This window comes from Numenius arquata, chromosome 10 (genome assembly GCF_964106895.1).
Source record: "Numenius arquata chromosome 10, bNumArq3.hap1.1, whole genome shotgun sequence".
Taxonomy (NCBI): domain Eukaryota; kingdom Metazoa; phylum Chordata; class Aves; order Charadriiformes; family Scolopacidae; genus Numenius; species Numenius arquata.
In genome coordinates this window covers 27,375,639-27,395,994 of record NC_133585.1, presented here as the reverse complement: position 1 = coordinate 27,395,994, position 20,356 = coordinate 27,375,639, and the positions used below count along the sequence as shown (strand labels likewise).

General features: G+C 40.5%; 1 protein-coding gene across 1 annotated transcript in view; it reads right to left on the bottom strand.

Moving 5' to 3' along the window:
• Positions 1-10,073: 10,073 nt before the first annotated feature.
• The window catches only part of TTC29 (tetratricopeptide repeat domain 29), a 131,737-nt gene continuing 121,454 nt past the window's right edge, over positions 10,074-20,356 (bottom strand). Inside the window, exons 11-12 of the mRNA XM_074154874.1 lie at positions 10,674-10,746; positions 10,074-10,295 (exon numbers count right to left, since the gene is read on the bottom strand). Coding sequence (XP_074010975.1) covers positions 10,709-10,746 — 38 coding nt within the window. The 3' untranslated portion in view covers positions 10,074-10,295; positions 10,674-10,708. The remainder of the gene's footprint in view (positions 10,296-10,673; positions 10,747-20,356) is intronic.

Below are 20,356 nucleotides of genomic sequence, written 5' to 3'. Positions count from 1 at the left end.
CTGAGCCACCTGAAGAAGAGCTTGCTGCTGAGGTGAACATTTCAACAGCCGGGGTACCTCCTGTCCCCCAGACTGCTCCTGTTGCAACAGCTCTCACCCTCCCAGCTGGATGCAGCCCTGCAGCCTGAGACCAGCTTTGATTAAGTGGGTCCTGCACACGCACACGCGTGAACACAAACAGCCCCATTATCCACATAGAAACGGACACTTCATTTCTGCAGTAACATTTTAAACATCATCACCAATAGTTCTAGAAGGTCTTGGACTTCACATTAGGAGACATCTGACTGATGTTAAGATTTAACCAAGAAAACTCAAAAGGTTAAATTGAAAAAAATAAAGTAGCTCCTTAAAAAGCCAGAGAGGCATTGCCAGGGCTATTCAGTTCTCACCTTTAGAAAAAGCTCTTTAATTCATACACCTCCAAACCCTGAATCCCTGGGAAGGAAGCGCTGACATCAACCCTCCCTTCACTCCTCCAGATCCCGTCTCCCCTCCTTTGCCCTTCCAAATACCTCTATGGGTGTTTGCGAGCAAGTTTTCTCGCCCAGAGGAAACCGGCAGCTGACCTGGTGCCGGGCTGCTCCGTTCGTTACCTGTTGTGCCAGATCTCACACAGTGAGATCCCAACGGGGTGGACGTTTCAGGCATGACAATCTTTGCCCTTGGTCGAGTAAAGAAAACCCAGAAGTCGTTTACAACGTAATGGTTTACGACATAATGGCAGGAAACACACCTGCAAGTACAAGAAAACAATTGATGTGGTTCATTTTCAATCCAGGCTTTCTAGGAAGACGATGATGCTCCACCTTTCCTCTCATTTCAAAAATACAAGCCTATTCTTGATCTGGGAAAGCACTGTGCACCAGATGAAGGCCAAATACGATGGACCAACATCCCAGAACATGTGTAGTTCTTTATTTTGAGGTATCTGTAGGCATTTTTGGCTGGCGTTTCATCACACCTCAATCTTCTTCTGACTGAGGCAGAATCACTCTCACACACTGTAAAACAACATTGCCACCTTGCACTCTAGGCAGTGCGCTGTAACTAAAATGCGCACATGTAGCCAGATCTTTTTTTTTTTTGTGTCAAATAACTCTGCAACACCAGCTGTATAACAGTGTCACATATATTAGTCATCGGATTGCCCCGCTGGCACCCCCGGGTTAGAAGCGCTCTGCTTTTCTGAAGCTGAAAATACTCCTGGAGAACAAAACTGCCAGAAGAATATCTATTGCAATTACAAATCTAAACTAAATATGCAGTATTATGGCCTTTTCAATATTACATTTCTGCGGCAAGTTTTTCCATTCTGCACCGTTCAGTCATGTTGGGACAATTTGTTAAATAATATAGAAGCACTTCATCATGGAACAATATTTGAGGTGATTTACAGTTTGGTCTTTTAGTAGCACACCAGTAAATTGTTATAAATAATGTTAACACCTATTAAAGAGACATCAGGGTGCTTCCAGGCTGAGAAAAATTAATGGGGAGGCAGTTGTGGATGATACTGGGTAAAAGCGCTACCAGTTTACAACTGGTCAGGTCGCTCTGATACACAGATCCCTGAGCACACCCCACGGCCGGGCCTGAAGATGAGCTCAGAGTTTCTGAAGGCCAGAGTCTGGCAGGCGTTTAGCAGCAGGCTGGTGTGCAGAGACCAGGGACATTCTAGGCTTGAGTACCTTCGTTTTTCTTGAGGGCGTAACGCAACTTTTACAAATCAGCTGTTTGCCGCAAAGACTAATTAGAAATTGCTCATCATCTTTACTTCTCATCTGTATCATTCATTCGGCAGGCGTACAAGGTTAACAAGGAAGGAAGGCTATGAAGCAAAGTAGACAGACCGAAGTCCCAGACTACAGTAATATAGAGCAAATCCTGCTAAACTCAAAGGTTTCCGACACCTGAAAACCAGGGAAACCAGTTGTGAAGTCAAGAATAAATGCAGGTAAACAGAACTTACCCGCTTCTCAAATGGACAAAGCCAAGGAGTTTACTCAATTTTCAGCAGTACAGAACGGTTCCGCTTTTCCTAGCAACATAACCGACCACACAATCATTTTGGAGACGAGGCTCACCTTTGGTTAGTAAGCGGCTTCAGACAACCAGAGAAAAGAGACAGTGGTTCCTCGTAAAGAAGGAAGTGCGCATGCCAACTTTTTGGCAGGCGATGTGAGGCGTGGGTGAGCGAGCTTCTGCAGAACACCATGATAATCAAAATTGTGAAGACAGAGGGGAGACTTTAAATTAAGGGGAAGAAGGAAACAAATGAGTAGAAGGAAAAGCGGGGAAGAAAGTGCAAATGGGAAAGGAATACAGCAGGCTCAAGATCTCGGTTTTACTATAATTTGTATTTGGGTCTTGACCCAAAGCTTTTGTGCTGGGGAGTGAGATTCTGGCTTAGTTCTGGTGTGAATATCCATCTAACCCGATCAACAGATTATTAATTTTGTTAATGCTGCAATGCTGCATGTGGAAAAAGGTGAGAAAAGAGGCTCAAACTCCCAACCAAGGACCCAATCGTGGCAAAACAGACAAAATCATGGAAAATACTTATTCCCCAAATAGGTCACGATTATGCAGTGATGCAAAAGAGCAGCTAAATATGACAGGATCTCTTTAAACTATGAAATAAACTTTTTCAGCTCATAGAACTATTATGAACACTTGTGTTTCAAAGGTGTTGAAGATGATTTACAGGTAGAAATTCAAAAGACCTGGGTAAAACCATCAGGAAGTGAAGATTCAGGGCTACCACGTGCGGATTTTTAGTTCAGCTTGCAAAAGGCTTTGAAGCCTTTGCTTCAGAAGCGATGGCCTGAGAATTGCAGCTTCCGTTGCAGGAAAGAGCTTTAGCATACACCCTGAACAAAATTAAAAGGCTCAGAAACCAGAGGAAAAAGTAGAAGGACTTCAGCGTGTCTTCATTGAACGCAGGTCTCAGGAGGCCTTCTTGACCTATACAATGATTTGAGACAACGCACACGATGACCATATTTAAAGCAGACTATGTGCACGCGCTGGTGTCAGAGAAGATGAGAGAAAACCTGAACTATTACATGAAACTTTTTGTCCGTTCGTACGGCTCTGTGGAGCCACTGTAGCGCTGCGAAAGGCAGAGGAAAGCTTTGCTGTGTTGTGGAGGATGAATTCACGCAGAAGAAAAGATCATGCAGCCCAGCCTTGCAGCAGGCGTAGGACCTCCCCTCTGCGGGGGAGAAGCTGTTACTCGCCAGATGTGGCCACCTCCAGGCAGCTGTGCGCAGGGCCAAATGCTCTGAGCTACTCCTGGGATTTGGCTGAACCAAACTGGCTCTGTTTTAGAGGTGTGAAAGCCTCCCTTCTGGCTCACACAGTAGACACAGGCTCACCATGTGCAGCCCAGGAGTCTGGCCTTGGTTTCACATGCTCTTTCAGCTGATGGAGACCACTATATATTTCCAGCATCTTTTTCCTTTGAAAAAAATAGTTAACTCCACTCTCACTCACAGTCCTGAAGATATTTCACTCGTGTCTGATATTAAGAAACGTACAACAGGGACCGCAGAAATGAATCACACCATCTGATGGTGAGATTAAATCCAGCAGCTTTCAAGGGAAAGTGCATTGTCTCACTGATGGAAACACCACCGGTCCCTACAGTGGGATGTGGGATCTGGGATAAACAGAGGGGGTGACGGAGGCAAGCATACTTTGTGCAAATATATTACTTTCGGTTTTTTGTTCTTTTATTTCGCTCACCTTCACAGCTTGTTTTTTATTTATTTTGCATAAACTACCAAGTTTTCTGGCACAGATGGTCTCAGAAAATAATTTTCTAGGCAGGTTCCACTGTCCTGCAATTTTCTGATCAGGAAGAAGGGGAATAACCTAGAACATGATTTACCCCAACCAGTAACACTGATTGAACATGGCCTGCTCCGAGGTGGTTTGGCGTGTGTGCATGTGCACAGCTTGTGCCAGCACGGCACTCCTGGTCCCCAACAACCGTGCCAAGCCTGGTACGCACAAGTTATCTCAGAGATGGTTGCTAGTCCTAACACCTTACAGTCTAACTGGCTCCTACCGCACTTAAAGTATTCACACTGATCCTGGACATATTTCCTGCCCCTGCCAGAGTCACCTTTGCTGGCCTGAAAGTTTGTGTTTCAGGAAATTGAGCTGGCTTGGTCCAGGCTGGTTTCACACAAGCGTTATCCACTCTGGCTAACGAGAACTTCCCCTGCAGGCACATCAGTAAGACTTGTTCCCGGTGTTCCCCCTTAGTTACACAGAATACGCAGTGCCAACACGGATTGTATTGCTTTTGTAGAGCCCTGAGCTCTGGCGCTGTGGCAGGTACACAGCCACTTGGCTGACCTACAGCCACCGTTTGAGAAATGCCAACATCTGCACATAAGGGAGCTGCCCCACTGCTGCTAGAGCCTCCGTGCAACCAGCACAGGAGCAACTATGCTGGTTCTGTGCACGTGATCTGCTCTGCTGTGGCTGGCAAGGCCAGATGCACCCCTCCCTGTCCCCCAGGTGAACAGGGTACGCTAGTGCTGGGTTTCAGTGAGGCAGGAAGAAGGGCCATAAATCCTCGTTCCTTTCCTGCTTAGCTGTCCCCATCTCAAGCAGTTCTTTAGCCATTTTTGTCCAATGCACTGCGAGATGGGAATGCATCGCTGATATTGCTCTCCCAGAACAGAGGTTTGTAGAGGCAAAGTAAAAGGAAAGGCTCTAATTCATCAAAATATTCTAGTATCACAGATCTCCTCTGAGATTATCAGGGCTCAGCGGACGTGAAAGCTCATTGCAATTCAGAATGTAAAAGTTAAAGGGGCTGCTGAGAGAGAGTGGGGCCTGGAGACAGAAGTTAGGTAATCCTGAGCTTCCCTTATCATAAATAAATTTTGTTTTATTCTGTACCATGAGCCTGGCATGAGCATGGTCTGCCCAGAAAGCAGACAGCAGTGCCAGGGAAACTGATTTCCTGCCATTCACGTGGAATGGGAGAGCGTCTAATTTTCTGAACCAACCGACACTGAGGAGCCAGGAGGCAGACAACTCTTATGAAAGAAAATACGAGAAAATAACAGTGACCACCATGCTCAGGGAGAGCTCTGTGAAGGCGTTTTTAGAGGCAGCGCTGTGGTTAAGTCCAGATTCAATAAATGAATTGAATTACAAATGTTGAACTTGTGGCCAGATAGGGCAATGTCTTCTGAAACAGTCCAGGAAGACCAGGGAGCAATGTTGCCAGGCATAGAATAGCTCAGTGTAGGAGGTAGCAACTTTTCAAAGGTGTTATACCTCTGTATATGGACATACATTGGCCAGATTGGGGGCTAAATGTGCCAGTTCCAAAAGCTGGTGTTGAAAGAAGCTTCCTCCCAGCGACAAGGCTTCCCTCTCATCAGTCTGCCTGGGGTAGGAGATCTCAGTCCTAGCTGGGTTCAGAGCTGAGCGGGAGCCAGGAGCTATTGCTGCTCCCAGATGCTCCTCCTAGGATGCTCAAGTTGCCAGCCCCTGGGTCTTCCATGTGCTACTGAAAAATCTGCTCTTCACCAGTTTTCTGTCTACCCATACTGCAGGGTGCCAAGCTGCAGAACTGAGCTGGAGAATGGGTAGCTGCTGGGACAGCTTGAGACTTTTCCTCCCCCTCTCTGTGATCCTACAAAGAGCCGAGCAATTCTTCTGGGGCTGCACACCCTCCGCTCCCAGAGACTTCGGGCAGGGCCATCACCAGCACTTCAGATCTCGCCCAGGTTAGCTGTGCTTGAAAGCCGCTCTTGCTGCAAAGTTGCCTGTCTGTGGTAATGAAACAAACGGGTAACTTAATTGTTAACCTCGGTGAAACAAACCTACTGTTCAGCAGGGACCAGGACAGGGGATTTTAGTTACTAAATTGCTTTCTCACCCATTGAGATGAATTCCTCCAAGCCATCCTTGCAGCAGGTGGGTATGAATCTGGGACTCACTTTGTCCCCCCCACAGATGAGCTAAGATGAAACAGCAGGCTTTCAATTAAAGGCACACCCACACCTTTTTCTCTTTCTCCTCCTCTGCTAAATGGGCTTGAGAGCTCACTTGACCAACAGCCATTCTGGACTTCTATTCTGTAGTTTTAAAAAACGAAATCTTAAATGTTTAGAAAAAGAAATTTATCTCCTAAGGTTAAACTCCTGGCAAAGTCCTTTGGCATCGTAGCTGCTGGGCTCCTTCACGCTCAGCATCACTCTTCAGTGATACGTCTGTGTCAAAAGCAGACACACGCACGGAAATATTCATCAACATATTTATTTGTTTATCTTCAAAGACAGCACATACATTCTATCTACTTGTAAGTGTAAGTGTGGCAAATATAGAGATACTATGAAGTTATGCTGTCAAACAAGACACAGTTTTGAAAAAAGAAATAAAAATCAGTCCTCATTCTCCACTTTGTAGGAGCTGTCTTCAGAAATTCCTGACTGAATCTCAGGACAAAGTTCTTGATGTACACCACTCCTGAAGGCTGATGAGTTCTCACCTCATGTAATAGCTAAATGTCACATAACTACTTCAGATTTTAACTTACTTCTTGCATTTTTACATGCATATTATTGTTTCTTCCAGTTATGTTCTACTTTTTACTAGCAGGAAACTAAAGTGTGGCTTTAGTAATACCTATCATCAATCTTATTTATTCCATCTATTTCTAGGTAATTATATATAGTGTATTTCTTCGTCTATATTCGGATGGCCTATTTAGAGATGAATGGATTCCTTCCACAACAGCAATGACCTTTCTGTGACTCAAACATTAATTTTCTAAATGGCTTCACAGGTGAAATACCTTATATATCATCATAATTAACAAGATATACCCTATTAATGGTCAGAAAACATGCTTTTCATAATTATAAACAGAATCCTTTCTGAGGTATGACCTTACCCTACGAATTGTTAGTCAATGCCATCTGATATATCCACAGTGAAACCTACTAAAACCCTATTCAAAAAGCAGACTTAATTGCCAGGCTCGCGTACCATTGGCACCCTCAAGACGCAGATTTTTAGAGACATCAATATTACGCTTCAGAACTATTCAGAGATTCATCTGCTGTAATATGCTTGACAAACAAGTCTTTGTTTTGAAACAGACAACTGGCACTATCGGCTAAATTGATTTACCTGCTTTCCTAACTTCATTAAAGTCAACTATGCCTATAATTTCTCAGAGCACAGAAAAACTTGTAACTGCAATTCGTACTCTCTCATGAGTCCTCCTTTCTGATTGCAAACTCTTAAGGCTCAGGATATTAGAGGCTTTCTGGAAAATCTTGGAGGAAGGACTGCAATGATAATGAACCAGGCAGAGGGGGAAATAATTCTGTTCCATATGAGGAGGTCCTTATAGAAATTAGAGCATCTCTCATGTAACGAGATGAAGGACAAAAGTTCCATTATACTACTTTGAGCTCAGACCCCAGCAGATCTTACGAGCAGGACTATGTCTGACGAGAGATGACCAAAGAAAAGTGATGTTGGAAGAGGCATTGGTAATTCAGCAAGTGGTGATTTTTCTTCTAAAGACCTATCGAGTCGATACTGCGGCCAAGTACCAGTGAGCACCGTGCTTCCAGCTGGATCATGCGAGGCGTTACACCGAGGCCTGCCTGTGACCCATGGAGCTCTGACTGCTTCAACAGCTGAGAGGTTTACTCCAGGATCCTGTCCAAAGTATAACGTATGGAACAACATTCTGCCTAACCTCCTTACCCCGTTAATTTGAAGGGGAGAGCAGAGGCTTTGTTTTCCTGTTGAAAAAGTCTGCAAGGAGCAGAACAACGCTTGTGTTCTGCCAGACAGTTACTCATCAGACAAATCATTCCTGGGGTGGGAGGCAGGTACATTTAACTCAATAAACATAATTTCTCCCAAAGCTTCCCAACTCTGAAGAACATGACTTGCATTTACGTTATTATAGGATGCTAAAAGGATGCTTATTTTTATTAAAAGCTTTATAGCTAAAAAGTATTGTTAAAAAGTATGGGAGAGCTAATGCTCTAGAGGATTAATTTGTGACCATTTTTTCCCCAAGCATACAAGAGTTATCACTTAGTAACAAGTGCAGATTGGCAAAAACCAGTGATGACCATGGACACTTTTTAATATAACTGCACAATAACTTTTGAGACACATACACAGAATGTTTAGTTGCTGCAGAAATGTACGTTAGAAACTTGCCCTTGAAAAACTGATAATTGTCTTTTCTAGAATGTCTGCTTGGTTTACATTATTCTATACATATTTTTTTACTATGAAGGATAAATTCAAATACTCAATTTCTTTTGACATATAAGAGAAATTCCAAGTATCTAAATAAAATAAAATAAATAAATAAAAAAAGAAATTCCAAGTATCTGAAAATAGCAACCTCTCACAAGCAGTCATGCTATACTTATCAAGATTAGATGAGTTTGCAGATTAATGTGATTTTCAGATATTATTTGCAAAACTGTGCTGGTTTTATAATGTTTTTCATATTTCATATCAATAGCATTAACATATAAGAGGTAAACTGGATACTATTATTGTTTATATTTAATTCACGGTCCTGTTTTTCTTCTTGGTTTTCGTAAAAGGTTTACCTCTTTTTAACACTCAGTAAAGAGATTTGTATGTGTGTGCATAATTGCACATAGGAACATTCCTATACAACTTTTCAGCCTTATAAAAACATTCTAAATGAACATTGTTGTAATAAGGTTGTTGTTTAGACAATAAAGACCTCTAAGTAAAAGAATAAAATTATTGAGGTATTTGTATTTACATTGTGTGTACACGGCATCTTAATCAAAAATGGTCTACTAAGAGCTAGTTAATGACACATTTTTACTGTACCTTAACAGGGAGAAATCCTATTGTCACATGTCAACCAGTTACTGAAATTGCAATCCTGAAGAAAACCAGTGAATTGAGTTATTACTATGGCAAAAGCTATTGCTTGCTCAAAGACTGTCATAAAAACTGATTACAGGTCTAATGGACCTTGCTTCAAACTCTGAATCTGGAAACCCCTGTTCAAAGAAAGGAATGGTTGACTACTGGTATTCAGAAAGCTTTGCTTACGTAGTTTGAAAGAACAGGCCTTCTAATACATGAAATTATGAAAGATTGCATCAATTTTCCTAATTAAAATTCAAAGGTTCCAAATCCTGCTTTTACGTATATTTTGATAACCGCCATCTTCTTTCTTCTATCTCTTCTTTGGGCCAACAATGATGGTAGTAAGGGAAAATGCTCTCTGAGGACGGTGAAGACCACAGGAGTCAGACTGCTGTGGGTCATGTGGGGATCCCACTGTTAAGAGCTTCATCAGCTCGAAATGGGAGACAATTCTCCACACACACTCCAAAATCAGTGCTTCAGAGTATTTATCAAAAAGAATCCAGGCAGAATTTTAGTCTGCCTGATTGCGTGAATGAACACAGGTTTTGTTAAAAGGGGAATTTCAGGTTCAATTTTGAAAATGTAACATACAGGTATTCTACCAGATGTACTTTTATTGTTAAATATAGTTGTTTCAGCTGTGCCTATAGATTGATGTTGCACTCGAGACAGTCAATGGCATTTCAAACGCTTTGATTGTACAGGCTGTCAGCGGTTTTATGAGTGTGCTCAACCAGATTTTAAACAAACTTAGTTGTGTTTTGGGTCCAAACTGCGTTATAGAGTAGATCAAAATTGCACCATACTGTGCCACCCAGGCTGGATCTATTCTATTCAAGTTACAGTCGAACTGCAACAGTTAAGCACAGAGGCTAAAATCACTGATAGCCCTATGAATAAGGCATCGAGCTTGCAGTTTATTTTTTCTGAAAGGGCCAATAATCTAGGATTTAAAGAAAACTCTCCAGACACATTTAGAACCTGATCCTATAAGGTATCAAGCATCTTGGATTCCCATTCAGTAGGCACAGAGGATGTTTAAGATCTTAACGGGAGGATCTTGACACTTTGGAAGACTGTAAGTATTAAGGGCACAAAGTACAAACTTTCTATTTTATCTTACTCTTTTTCTTTTGTATTTATTTCAATGACACCGGTTATTTTTGATAAAAACATGTAATACATAGTGAAGCCACACTTCAGCCGTAAGACAACTTAGAGCTCTTAGATATTTATACTGCAACATTGTGCTCCCATTTAAATGACAAAATTCCTACCGAAATTCCAGCTTTGTTGCATGAGTCTTCAAGGCTCTTCCTGTAGTCATTATGCATCTATCATCTTCTCTGTAAGTAAGCAGGCATTCTCTATGATGAAAAACAGCAAATAAAAAAATAACAAATGTTGTACGTTTATATATACACTTTGATATCTACATGTTTTATATTTGGGTTCAGCATCTGGTTAATAGATTTGTTTATGTCTCAAAGGCTTATTTCTGTAAATTAAAAGCAATTACATGATCAAAGGCAATTAAATTCTCAAACTGGGAAAACGAGTAAAAAATCTGAAGGAATTGTGAATTTGCTTATTTATGAGCAGGAAAGATATTGATATTTGGACAAAATGAAACAGAGATAATGTGCAATTGCCTGTAAAAATCAGGTTAAATTTTGATACCAATGACATTTTGCAAAAATCAGCATATTGGTACAAAGACTATGGATTTAGAGCAAATACTGTACCAGAAAGATCTAGAACTGGTGTCTTTGGAAGAGGCTCACAGAGGCTTTGAAGGACTTGTTTCTTTATCAAGTTCTGTTATTAAAAAAAAAAAAAAGGTGCATTAGTGCTTTAGACTTACAACAAACTTCACAGTAAAAAAGCCTAGAAGGTTTATTTGAAAAACACGTAATACATTAAGAAGTCACAAGAAAGTCACAAGAGAAGGCAATTTAAGACAACACGGAAGTGAGCCACATGAGATATAATCCTAGAAATACAGAACCGACAGGCATTCCTGTTATTTCTTGCACTCCTGTGCAGCAGCTCTCCAACAGATGGGGTTTGCAGGATAGGTCCGGGTTGGACCAGCTGGGCAGCCAAAAAGGAAGATGCATTTAGGAGAAGATGATGGCAAAGACAGCACTGAAAGATGGCAGGCAGTAAGAAAGCTATCCAGGGGAAGAAGTGAGCAATGCAGAAAGTGAGAGCAGGATGAGGAGGTGGGATAAGTAAGGCTGCCACCACCTCTCAGTGGGGTTGTCCTAATGGGATGTGATCAAAGGGGCAGGCGGCTGGAAGGCAATGGCTTAACTCCACAGCTTTTGGCAACCACACGCTTCCTCTGCTCCCATGATCTGTGATGCTCAGCCTTGTTCCTTCCTTGCTCCATTTCCGCACCAAACTCCCACCTCCTAGCTGCACTTTTTGTCTGCTCCCAGTGACTCTCCGGCAACATACCTCCCTCTGCCTAGTTACAACCACACCGTCCCTGGGGGATTGTTTCCTATTTTGGGAACTACTGATCTGGTTCACCTCCTTAAATGAAGAAAGTGCACATATATCTAGTAGATCCCTGACATCTATTTGTCAAATCTATTCTCAAAGGCTTCTGATGAAGGCTGTTTCACAACATCCCTAATCTCTCTGTTCCAGTGCTTCACAGTCTTATAGATCAGTTTCTTCCCTAATACTTAAGATAAATATTTATTGCAAATTAAGTGGTTTTTTTTTTTTTTCTTGTTCTACGTTTGGTGGTGTTCTGGTTTCGGCAGGGACAGAGTTAATTTTCTTTCCAGTGGTTGCTGTTTTTTCAGATTTGGTGTGAAAGGAATGTCAATAATGCATATTGTTTTAGTTGTTGCTAGGCATTGTTAATACTATTCAAGGACTTTTTTTCAGCTTCCCACAGAAGCTGAGAAGGAGCACAGAGAGAACAACAGAATGGCCAATGGAATATTCCGTACCATGGACGTCATGCTCAGTATATCAGTGGGGGTTGGCCCGAGGGTGGGAATCCATGGTCACTGCTCCAGGCAATCTGGGCAACCAATTCACTGGGTGGTGAGAGTGATTTGTATTGTATTACTTTATCTTGTATATAATTTTTTTTACTATTATTATTGTTGTTGTTATTTTCCTTCTTCTGTTATTGTTCTATTAAACTGTCTTTATCTCAACCCATGAGTTTTTTTCCCCTTTCCTTTCCCCTCCTTTTATCACTCTGTCCCCTGCTGAGGGAGAAAGGGGAGAACTGCATGAGCAGCTGTGTGGTCCTAGCTGCCGGCTGGTTAAACCACGACAGGTAGACATGAAGAGCAAAGGAACACTGTCCTTCTTATAGCTTGAGAGACTATTTTCCTTCCTCCAATCTTCTCTTTTTGAGACTAAGAAAGTGCAGTCTCCTCAACATTTGAAAGGAGACCATGTCTTCTGACCTCTGTATAATCCTGGGCTGGATCCTCCTCAATTTGTCACTACCTCTTTGCACTGTGATGCCTAAAACTGGACTCTGTGTCTTTCAGTCATGGCAATACCAATGGTGCTTATATGGTACCCTAATTTAATTCATGTCCAAAATAAATACATTAATCCAGTTCTGGTGGGGATGAAAAAGAACGTTCAAAGCAGTGTCTCTGCTGGTGCAATGTCTGGAAGAGATGCAAACTACTGGAGCACTCAAGGCTCAATAAAATTTATGTTTTGTCATATCATAGACTTTTATTAAGTATAATTCCTAACTAGGACTTCATCCATAGTTGTATGCCAGTAAGAGTAGGATAAGTAAATCTACGAAGAATATCTGAGAATTACTGTAAACTATAATATGAAATCTCATTTTGTATGAGGGCAATGTTAATGCATGTTAATGCTTTACTCTGTATTTAACAATAGAGTTATTCCAGGTAACATTTTCTGAAACCGGGCCTAAAGTACACCAATGGAAATTCCTCTATGAGCAGATCATGCCTAAACAAAAAAATCTAATTAAACCTAATCAAATGGCTGCACAGTCTGTAACTTCTCAGTTTGGTTTAAGAACTCAAACACCATGAAGCAACGGAGGGCCTCAGGCAATTCAGAAGTGCTAACAAGGAGTCTGAACTCTGTTACCCCACCCCAGATTTACTCCAGCGTAGCATTATTACTCTCTCCAGTGGAAGCTTATTGTTGAAAAATCGGTGCAAGACAGGTGGGTGACTCAAGCCCAAAATGTAGCTAGGTATTTCACAGCATCACAGAATCTTCATGGTTGGAAAGGACCTTTGAGATCATCGAGTCCAACCACAAAACAAAACAAAACAAAAAACCCACAAACAGACACAACCCAACAATCTCAGGCACTAGACCATGCCCTGAAGTGCCACGTCTACATGTTTCTTAAATACCTCCAGGGATGGCGACTCCACCACCTCCCTGGGCAGGCTGTTCCAGTGCCTGACCACTCTCTTAGGAAAGTCATTCTTCCCAACATCTAATCTAAACCTCCCCTGCCCCAACTTTACACCATTTCCTCTGGTCCTGTCACTATTCCCTTGGGAGAAGAGGCCAACACCCACCTCTCTACAACCTCCTTTCAGGGAATTGTAGAGGGCAATGAGGTCTCCCCTCGCCTCCTCTTCTCCAAACTAAACATGCCCATTTATAGTAACATATGAATTTGCAAGTAAATAAACATAAAAGTATGTCTATGTCAGCAAAGCACCTTACATTCGGTGACACATACAAAGATGTTGGGGATGTGTACATGACAGATGAGGAATTATAGCATAAATTGCTTTTCTCATGCACCTTTTGGCCTTTTGCCTTTACACATGGACACCGAGCTATTATTGTCTGATTAACAGTTCTACCCTCCCAGCAAATATGAAGCATATCAAGGATAACTGATGGAATACTGAGCCATAAATGTTTTCTTGGCATTTGTTTGGCCTGTGCTATTTGGGAACAATAAAAGCTTCTCATATTCATAATGATAATACATATATACCACCACAGATCACACCATCAAGAATTCTCCTTCTATATTATTGTGTTGCACAAAATGCAGAGATAAACATTAATATATATTAATAGTATGTAAATACAATTAATCATAATAGGATGCTCCTGACATATTATCACTGCTGTTGATAAAATATAATTAAAATTGTCTGGTCGAATTTTCAGCGCAGCTAGAATTGACATCTCTGTTCTTGCTGTTTACATGTGTCTATTGAAAGATTGTCACACTTTTAAAAATCTCATTATTTCATTATGTTCCTGCGAGAAAGCTAATCAGAGCTGCTAGTCTGCATATACGCCATGTAATTAGTGAAAAGTCATACAAAAGAAAGAAAGCTGCACCTACAAAGACTGAAGCTAAAATGATCACTAACTCCAGAGAGGGCAGGAATTTTAGGCACCATTCTCTCCAAAGACTATAAAGAAAACGAAACAGGCAACACTCGTGTTCCTGAGCTTGCATACCCGTACAATGGGAAAGTATTCAAATCCAAGTTTTGCGTTGTTCAGAGACTGTTGGACTTTAAAGAACTCCACTGAAAAGCTCCACAAACTGATGAAGAAACATAAGAGGACTATTGTTTTGGGGAGCTGAAACTGCTTTGAAAAAATAGAAAGGCAATATTTTGAGGAGACGACAAAAGCAAGAATGAGAATAGCAAGCAACCCCAAAACTATTTTTCACTGTCTCTTCCAATGAAAGAATGAAGTAGGATATACTGAAAGTAGCAGGTGGTGGGCTTGGAGACAAAGCGAAGGTTTCTTTGTGCATTGCCAACTCATCCTTGGAACTCCCTGCTGCAGGATGCTGAGGATGCCCTAATTTTCTACGGGTTCGAGAACTGACAAGGCAAACAAATAGGAGAAAAGTCGGTACCCTCTCCTACTCTTCCACTACAACTAACTTGCATAGCATAAGTGGCATAAAATCCTGTAATACAACATTAATACAACACCTCAAACAAAAGACAGCAACAGTGTTTTTACACGTTTTTTACATGTATTTAAGTACACATCTGCAAACAAGACCATATTTGCAACTGCTGTCAATGTGAGCAAACTCTTACTTTATTGTACATACAAAAGCAGCAATATAAGGCAATGCAGTGTTTTTATTACCTCTCTTTTCCTTTAATTCAATTAATTCCATGTATTCAGGCTCACTGTTAGCCAATACAGTACTTTTGTCCCAAAAGGGAGAGAGAAAGCAAGACTATCTCACCATATTCTTTATACTCTCCCCATGATTTGGCAGGATTGTATCAAGTTGGCATAATGCTGCTGATGAGATACAACCCATTATTGTAATTTAAAAATTACTTGCATTTTTAAAGGTCATGCAGCTGTTTTCAGTTATATAATCTGTAGAATGATGTAATGGAGCAGGAATAAAGATACTGCAGCAAATAATATGACTGTCAACAACAGACACGTCCCACACTTGAAGAACTTCTTACTTCTTTTCTGTCTTGATAAACGAAAATTGATGCAATGCTTTTTTAAAAGCAGATTGGGCCTACATGTTTAGCCACGTATCCTGACTAGGTTCACTTGGAATGGAGGCAGTTGTACTTGGAGGTTTTATGAATATAAAGATTAATGAATTTCTACAATTTGGGCATGCAAAGCATTTTTATCAGGCATATTCCATTTAGAATAAGCAGTAAACCATATATAAGGGTTGTGTCAAAGTTTACCGAATAGGGCCCTTGGTAGCTAATGTAACATTTCTCCAACAAATCAAAGGTATTGTTCTATGCTCACATGAATATACAGTAGCCATTACCTTAAATTTAAAACTCACTGTGAGCAGCATACACACTGTGGGGATATGAAGGCCATATTGTATCAGTGGAGTCTGCAGAGATTTTCTTCATATGGCTTTGCCTGGTTGAAATATATGTTGCAGTTGAAAGCTAAAGGGATTATTTTTGAATAGTCATCACAAAGGTTGATTATATTCGTATATCATTTAGCTGGACCCTGCAGGCTATTATTCCATTAGCTGTGCTGGCCCCGCACTGTCAAAAAGTTGATCATATAATGTAAAAAGGTTACATGCTCTGTTAAGGTACGTGAAGTAACTTGAAACAGTAATCTTTTAAGAGCACTACAGCTTTGTATTTGAAGGTAGATTGCATTTAAAATAAATACCCACAAAATGGAATAAATACAATAAATCTACCTCTGATTCCTATTTTTCCTACTTTGAATAGGCCATATATAATTTGAGTAAGTTAATTGTACCAGGTAAGATATTGGCTACAGAGTAGTTTTTCAACCTCAAATACAAAGAACTATACCTCAAAATAGCTGCGTCTTTATGCAAAACGCTTACTGAAATTATGTTTCTGGTGAAAAAGATTTGCTGATTATGTTTCCCTTGCACATACAAACACACACACATTTTCTTTCAGTGCTTAATAAAATGGATCTTCAGACGGTTCCATTATGTGGATGCCTTAATATTATTTTATGCTAAAACATGGACAGTGCATTAGATTGAAAGCATCTTACTGTTCCACAAGGCAGAGTAATCATGGACTATCCCTAGATAGCAAATGCTCCCATTGGGGAAACAATACCAACAACACAGGCTAATGAATCACAGTAGTTATTAATCACGGGCATTTGTAAGAGCCACATATAATAGAGATGAACTCTCAAGATTAGAAAGGTTAGAAGGCGGGACCGAGAAAAGGACAGGAGATCATCCGATTGCATTTTAGAATAAGTTAATGGGCGAGTATTTGCTTCAGTACAATTGTGCCCAGGCTTGCTTCAGTCTTTCTAAGCAGGCAGAAACAGAGAAACGATTTAGTCAGCTCGGTTCACTTAGCTTTCAGATCCTCGTAGGACAATTTGGCAAAAATAAATAAATAAATGCACACATACAAGACCCTTAGGGCTTATGGTCTAGTTAGAAATGAGACAGTGCTTCTTTTATTAGACAAAGTTGTTTAATTTAGGTTGTAAAAAAGAGAGTTGGTTCTCTTTTCAGTATACCGTATATATTATTCAGGGGAATGAATGAGTCTTTATAAGTACAAATGGGAGCTTTTAATGAAGCAAGCATTTGAGCAGGTAGGTTTTGGTGAATAAAGTCTTCACAGATGGGTAAGTTTATGAATGAGAAGCAGAATTTATTTTATATGCTTTAAAAAAGCCTACTCAGACTATGGTACAATAAGGAAAGTGCAAGGTTTTTCTGGTTTGATGAGAAAACCTTATGAGAATATGAATTTTTCCCTGCCTAATAACTTCCATTGTTTGCTTATTCATATTCAACAATCCTCAGACAAGTTAATCTTCCTCTCTCACATAGTTTGGGCATGTGCCAGACATTTATACAACAATGGAAATCTCTCTTGATCTTACATTTTTCAGTTTTGTTCATTGTGAAAATTACACACTAGTCTATTTCAATATAGTATAGCAGCACCTTTTGCACAAACCATTTGTTCGGTATCAACTTTAAATAGTAGCTCTATCAGGTCTGATTGTTGACTGTAGGTAGAAAAAAAGGAATTTTCTCAAGGCCAAAGTACAACATGGTGTTTTTTGTGTGTCTGGAAGTTAGAGATACATCACAAAAATTCTACACAGAAAAATCAGCTTTGAAAAACAGTCATCAAGAAGATCACTTCAAACGTGAAGAAACCTAAACAAAAGAGCAGCCAGTTTTTATAGTTTTACCTTTACTATCAACAAATTTTACATGAAATCCAAACTATTAGTTTAACGTTTCAATACAGCATCTCATCTCCGGCTCTACTCCAACCCAAGGTAGGGAGAAATTAGGGAAACATTTCAGATTCAGTACCTGAAACTTTCTCCGTCGAAGGCAAAGTTTTCCAGCAACAGAGCACCTGCCCAGCTATTAATCAAGGTTTCCACAGTGCAAAGAATTCCCAAAAGGCCCAGAGAAAGGTTTCCTTTCCTTCACCTCCCACTGAGATGCAGAATAAAGATTATAACTGGAACCCGCTTGCTCTCTCCTAAAGACAGGAGAAGGTCCAGGGAAACTTTCCAAGACAGCAAAGTTCTGAGCTGCTCGCTCTTGTGGTAGAAACCAAACTCACCCTTGGCTACCCTGAGGACCTGGGTGAGGAGAGAACATACAAGCAGCATAAAAACACTTTCACTACCTTTATCTCTGCTGAGAACCATGAGCCACTACTAAAGATTGAGCCCAAAAGCTACTTAGGAATCCTTATGAAAGGAAATCCTTATATTGCTCACAGAACTTATAGTCCTGGAGAACTTTTGCCAGCATTTTAAAAGATATTCCTATAGACTTTCACAAAAAATGCTTGTATCTTAATGATATATGCACAGAAGTTTTTAACACACATCTTTAGAGTTATGAATGAAACCTAACCTAATTGCAAAGGGCAAAGAAGCAGTAGGTGGACTGAAGTTTCAGACAACATAATGATCATAAAAGAAGCAGCACATTTGTTCCAAATTTGTGCACAGAATTATCATCACTACATTAATTTTAAAGCAAAGAAAGGTATATCAGGTGCTCAGTAAATAATTAAAATACGGTAGATGTGAAAACCGAGATTTCAGGCATAGCGATGATTCTAAGGCCAATTCATGCTCAAATTAGTACACTGAAAAATTCTTGCTGTCTTCCCCCAAATCACTACAGTCCTTATGCTGTAAAAAACTTTAAATACTCTGCTTAACAGCCTACTTTATGCACTTACTATGCATCTTTCTTGCATGGCTACACGTAAAACCTCATACCTTATCCTCCACTCATATAGACATACTGCATTAAGTCTGTTAAGTATTTGTTATAAAGGCCCCATTAAAAACTGCAAACAGGATAGCAGGACAGCTGATAACGGCATTTTGTAAACACCATCTTCTACCTATTGAGCAAAATATGTCACTGAGCAGAGGAGCTTGGTATTTAAATCACTGGTAGCGTGTGATATTTATTTCTGAATATGCAGCTTGATCTGTCTTCAAAGGATCTGGCTGTCAGAGAGTGTTTAGCACCCCTTTCTCTGAAATTCAGGTCCCTCAAAGGTGTCCCAAAGGGATGGAAAGCTGGAAAGCTCAGATTACTTAAACACTTCCTCTTGCTTAATTATATGTCATTAGCATAGTGAGTTTCAAATACACTATCTAACTGCTCTGATTAGAAGTATCTCTGATTTTAGTTCTTTTTGCTCTTATCTCTGTGTTTTGACATGAGTGCTCTATGTAATTTCGTTGAGAGCTTCTTGTTCTGTGGATCTTCATGTTCTGGTTTGGCTCTGCTGTTTTCTGGCCTCTAAAGGCTTACCTACTCTTCTATAATTATATGTAAGAGTACTTCTTCATGGCTGAGACTTCTTTATTTCAGCATCTCCAGTGACTACTCTGACTGGTAGCTCACAAACTGCTCATCATCTGAGGCTTCTATAAAGTAGGGGTTTTTGACTGGGAAACTGCCTTCCAAGAGCTTAGCCAAAGGTATCTTCTGGGTACAGAAACTGAAGCAAGTGAAGCAGGGAAAATCCAGCAATGCATCTGCTACGAAAAAATAGGGATGCCAGGGAGATTTTTTTTCTCCTTATCTGACTTTAGTTTTACATCTTCTAATGCATCTCAGGCATGACTGCATCCTCTCTGGCTAAGGAGATGTAGGGGAAGCATCTGGAAGATTATTTTCTTTAAAAAGAAGATGGAGAATCTCCTATGGAAGTATCAGTTTTCTTGTGACTGAGGTTTTCTGGGGAGAATATCATTCTCTGTAGCAGCTAAGGTCTCCTCTAAAATTGATGAAAAGTGCTCCTACTTCTCTCTTAAAAAACAAAATAAAACAAAAACAAACCAACAAATCAGCTGCTGGACATTAAGGTCCAGGTTTATGAAGGGTCCTTGCATTCACAGTGATGACCTGGATACAAATACTATGTGAGATACCTCTCCAACTTCTTTGTCTTAGATTTCCTTGCTGATTTCATCAGCAGAGTGGGATCAGACCTACTTCTCCTCACCAGGCATTGGGAACAATACTTTTCTTGGTCAAAGTGACACTGAGTGTTGGGTTTCTCCCTCTTACTTTTTGGATTTATGGCCATGTTCTTTCAGACAACACGGGACAACTTGAAAGGCCGCTACTTGTATTCTTCCGTCTTTACAGATAAGTAGAGAACTCCAGCTTTCAGGCCAGCCATCCGCTTCTTTTGATGAGAAATAGATTCACATGAAAAAAAGATTACACTGAAAAATGGAAATGGATTTTCTGTTTTATTAGCAGTCAGCATAAGACTTGTGAGCTCCTTTAGAAAGTTATAGAACTACAGAGATTTTTAAGAACATGCCAGTAGAAGCTAGAATTTAAAAATAAATGCTCTGGCTAGTGTGGGCCCAATCCTCAAGTGATGCAACCAATGCAGCTTCACTGAAGTCAGCATGG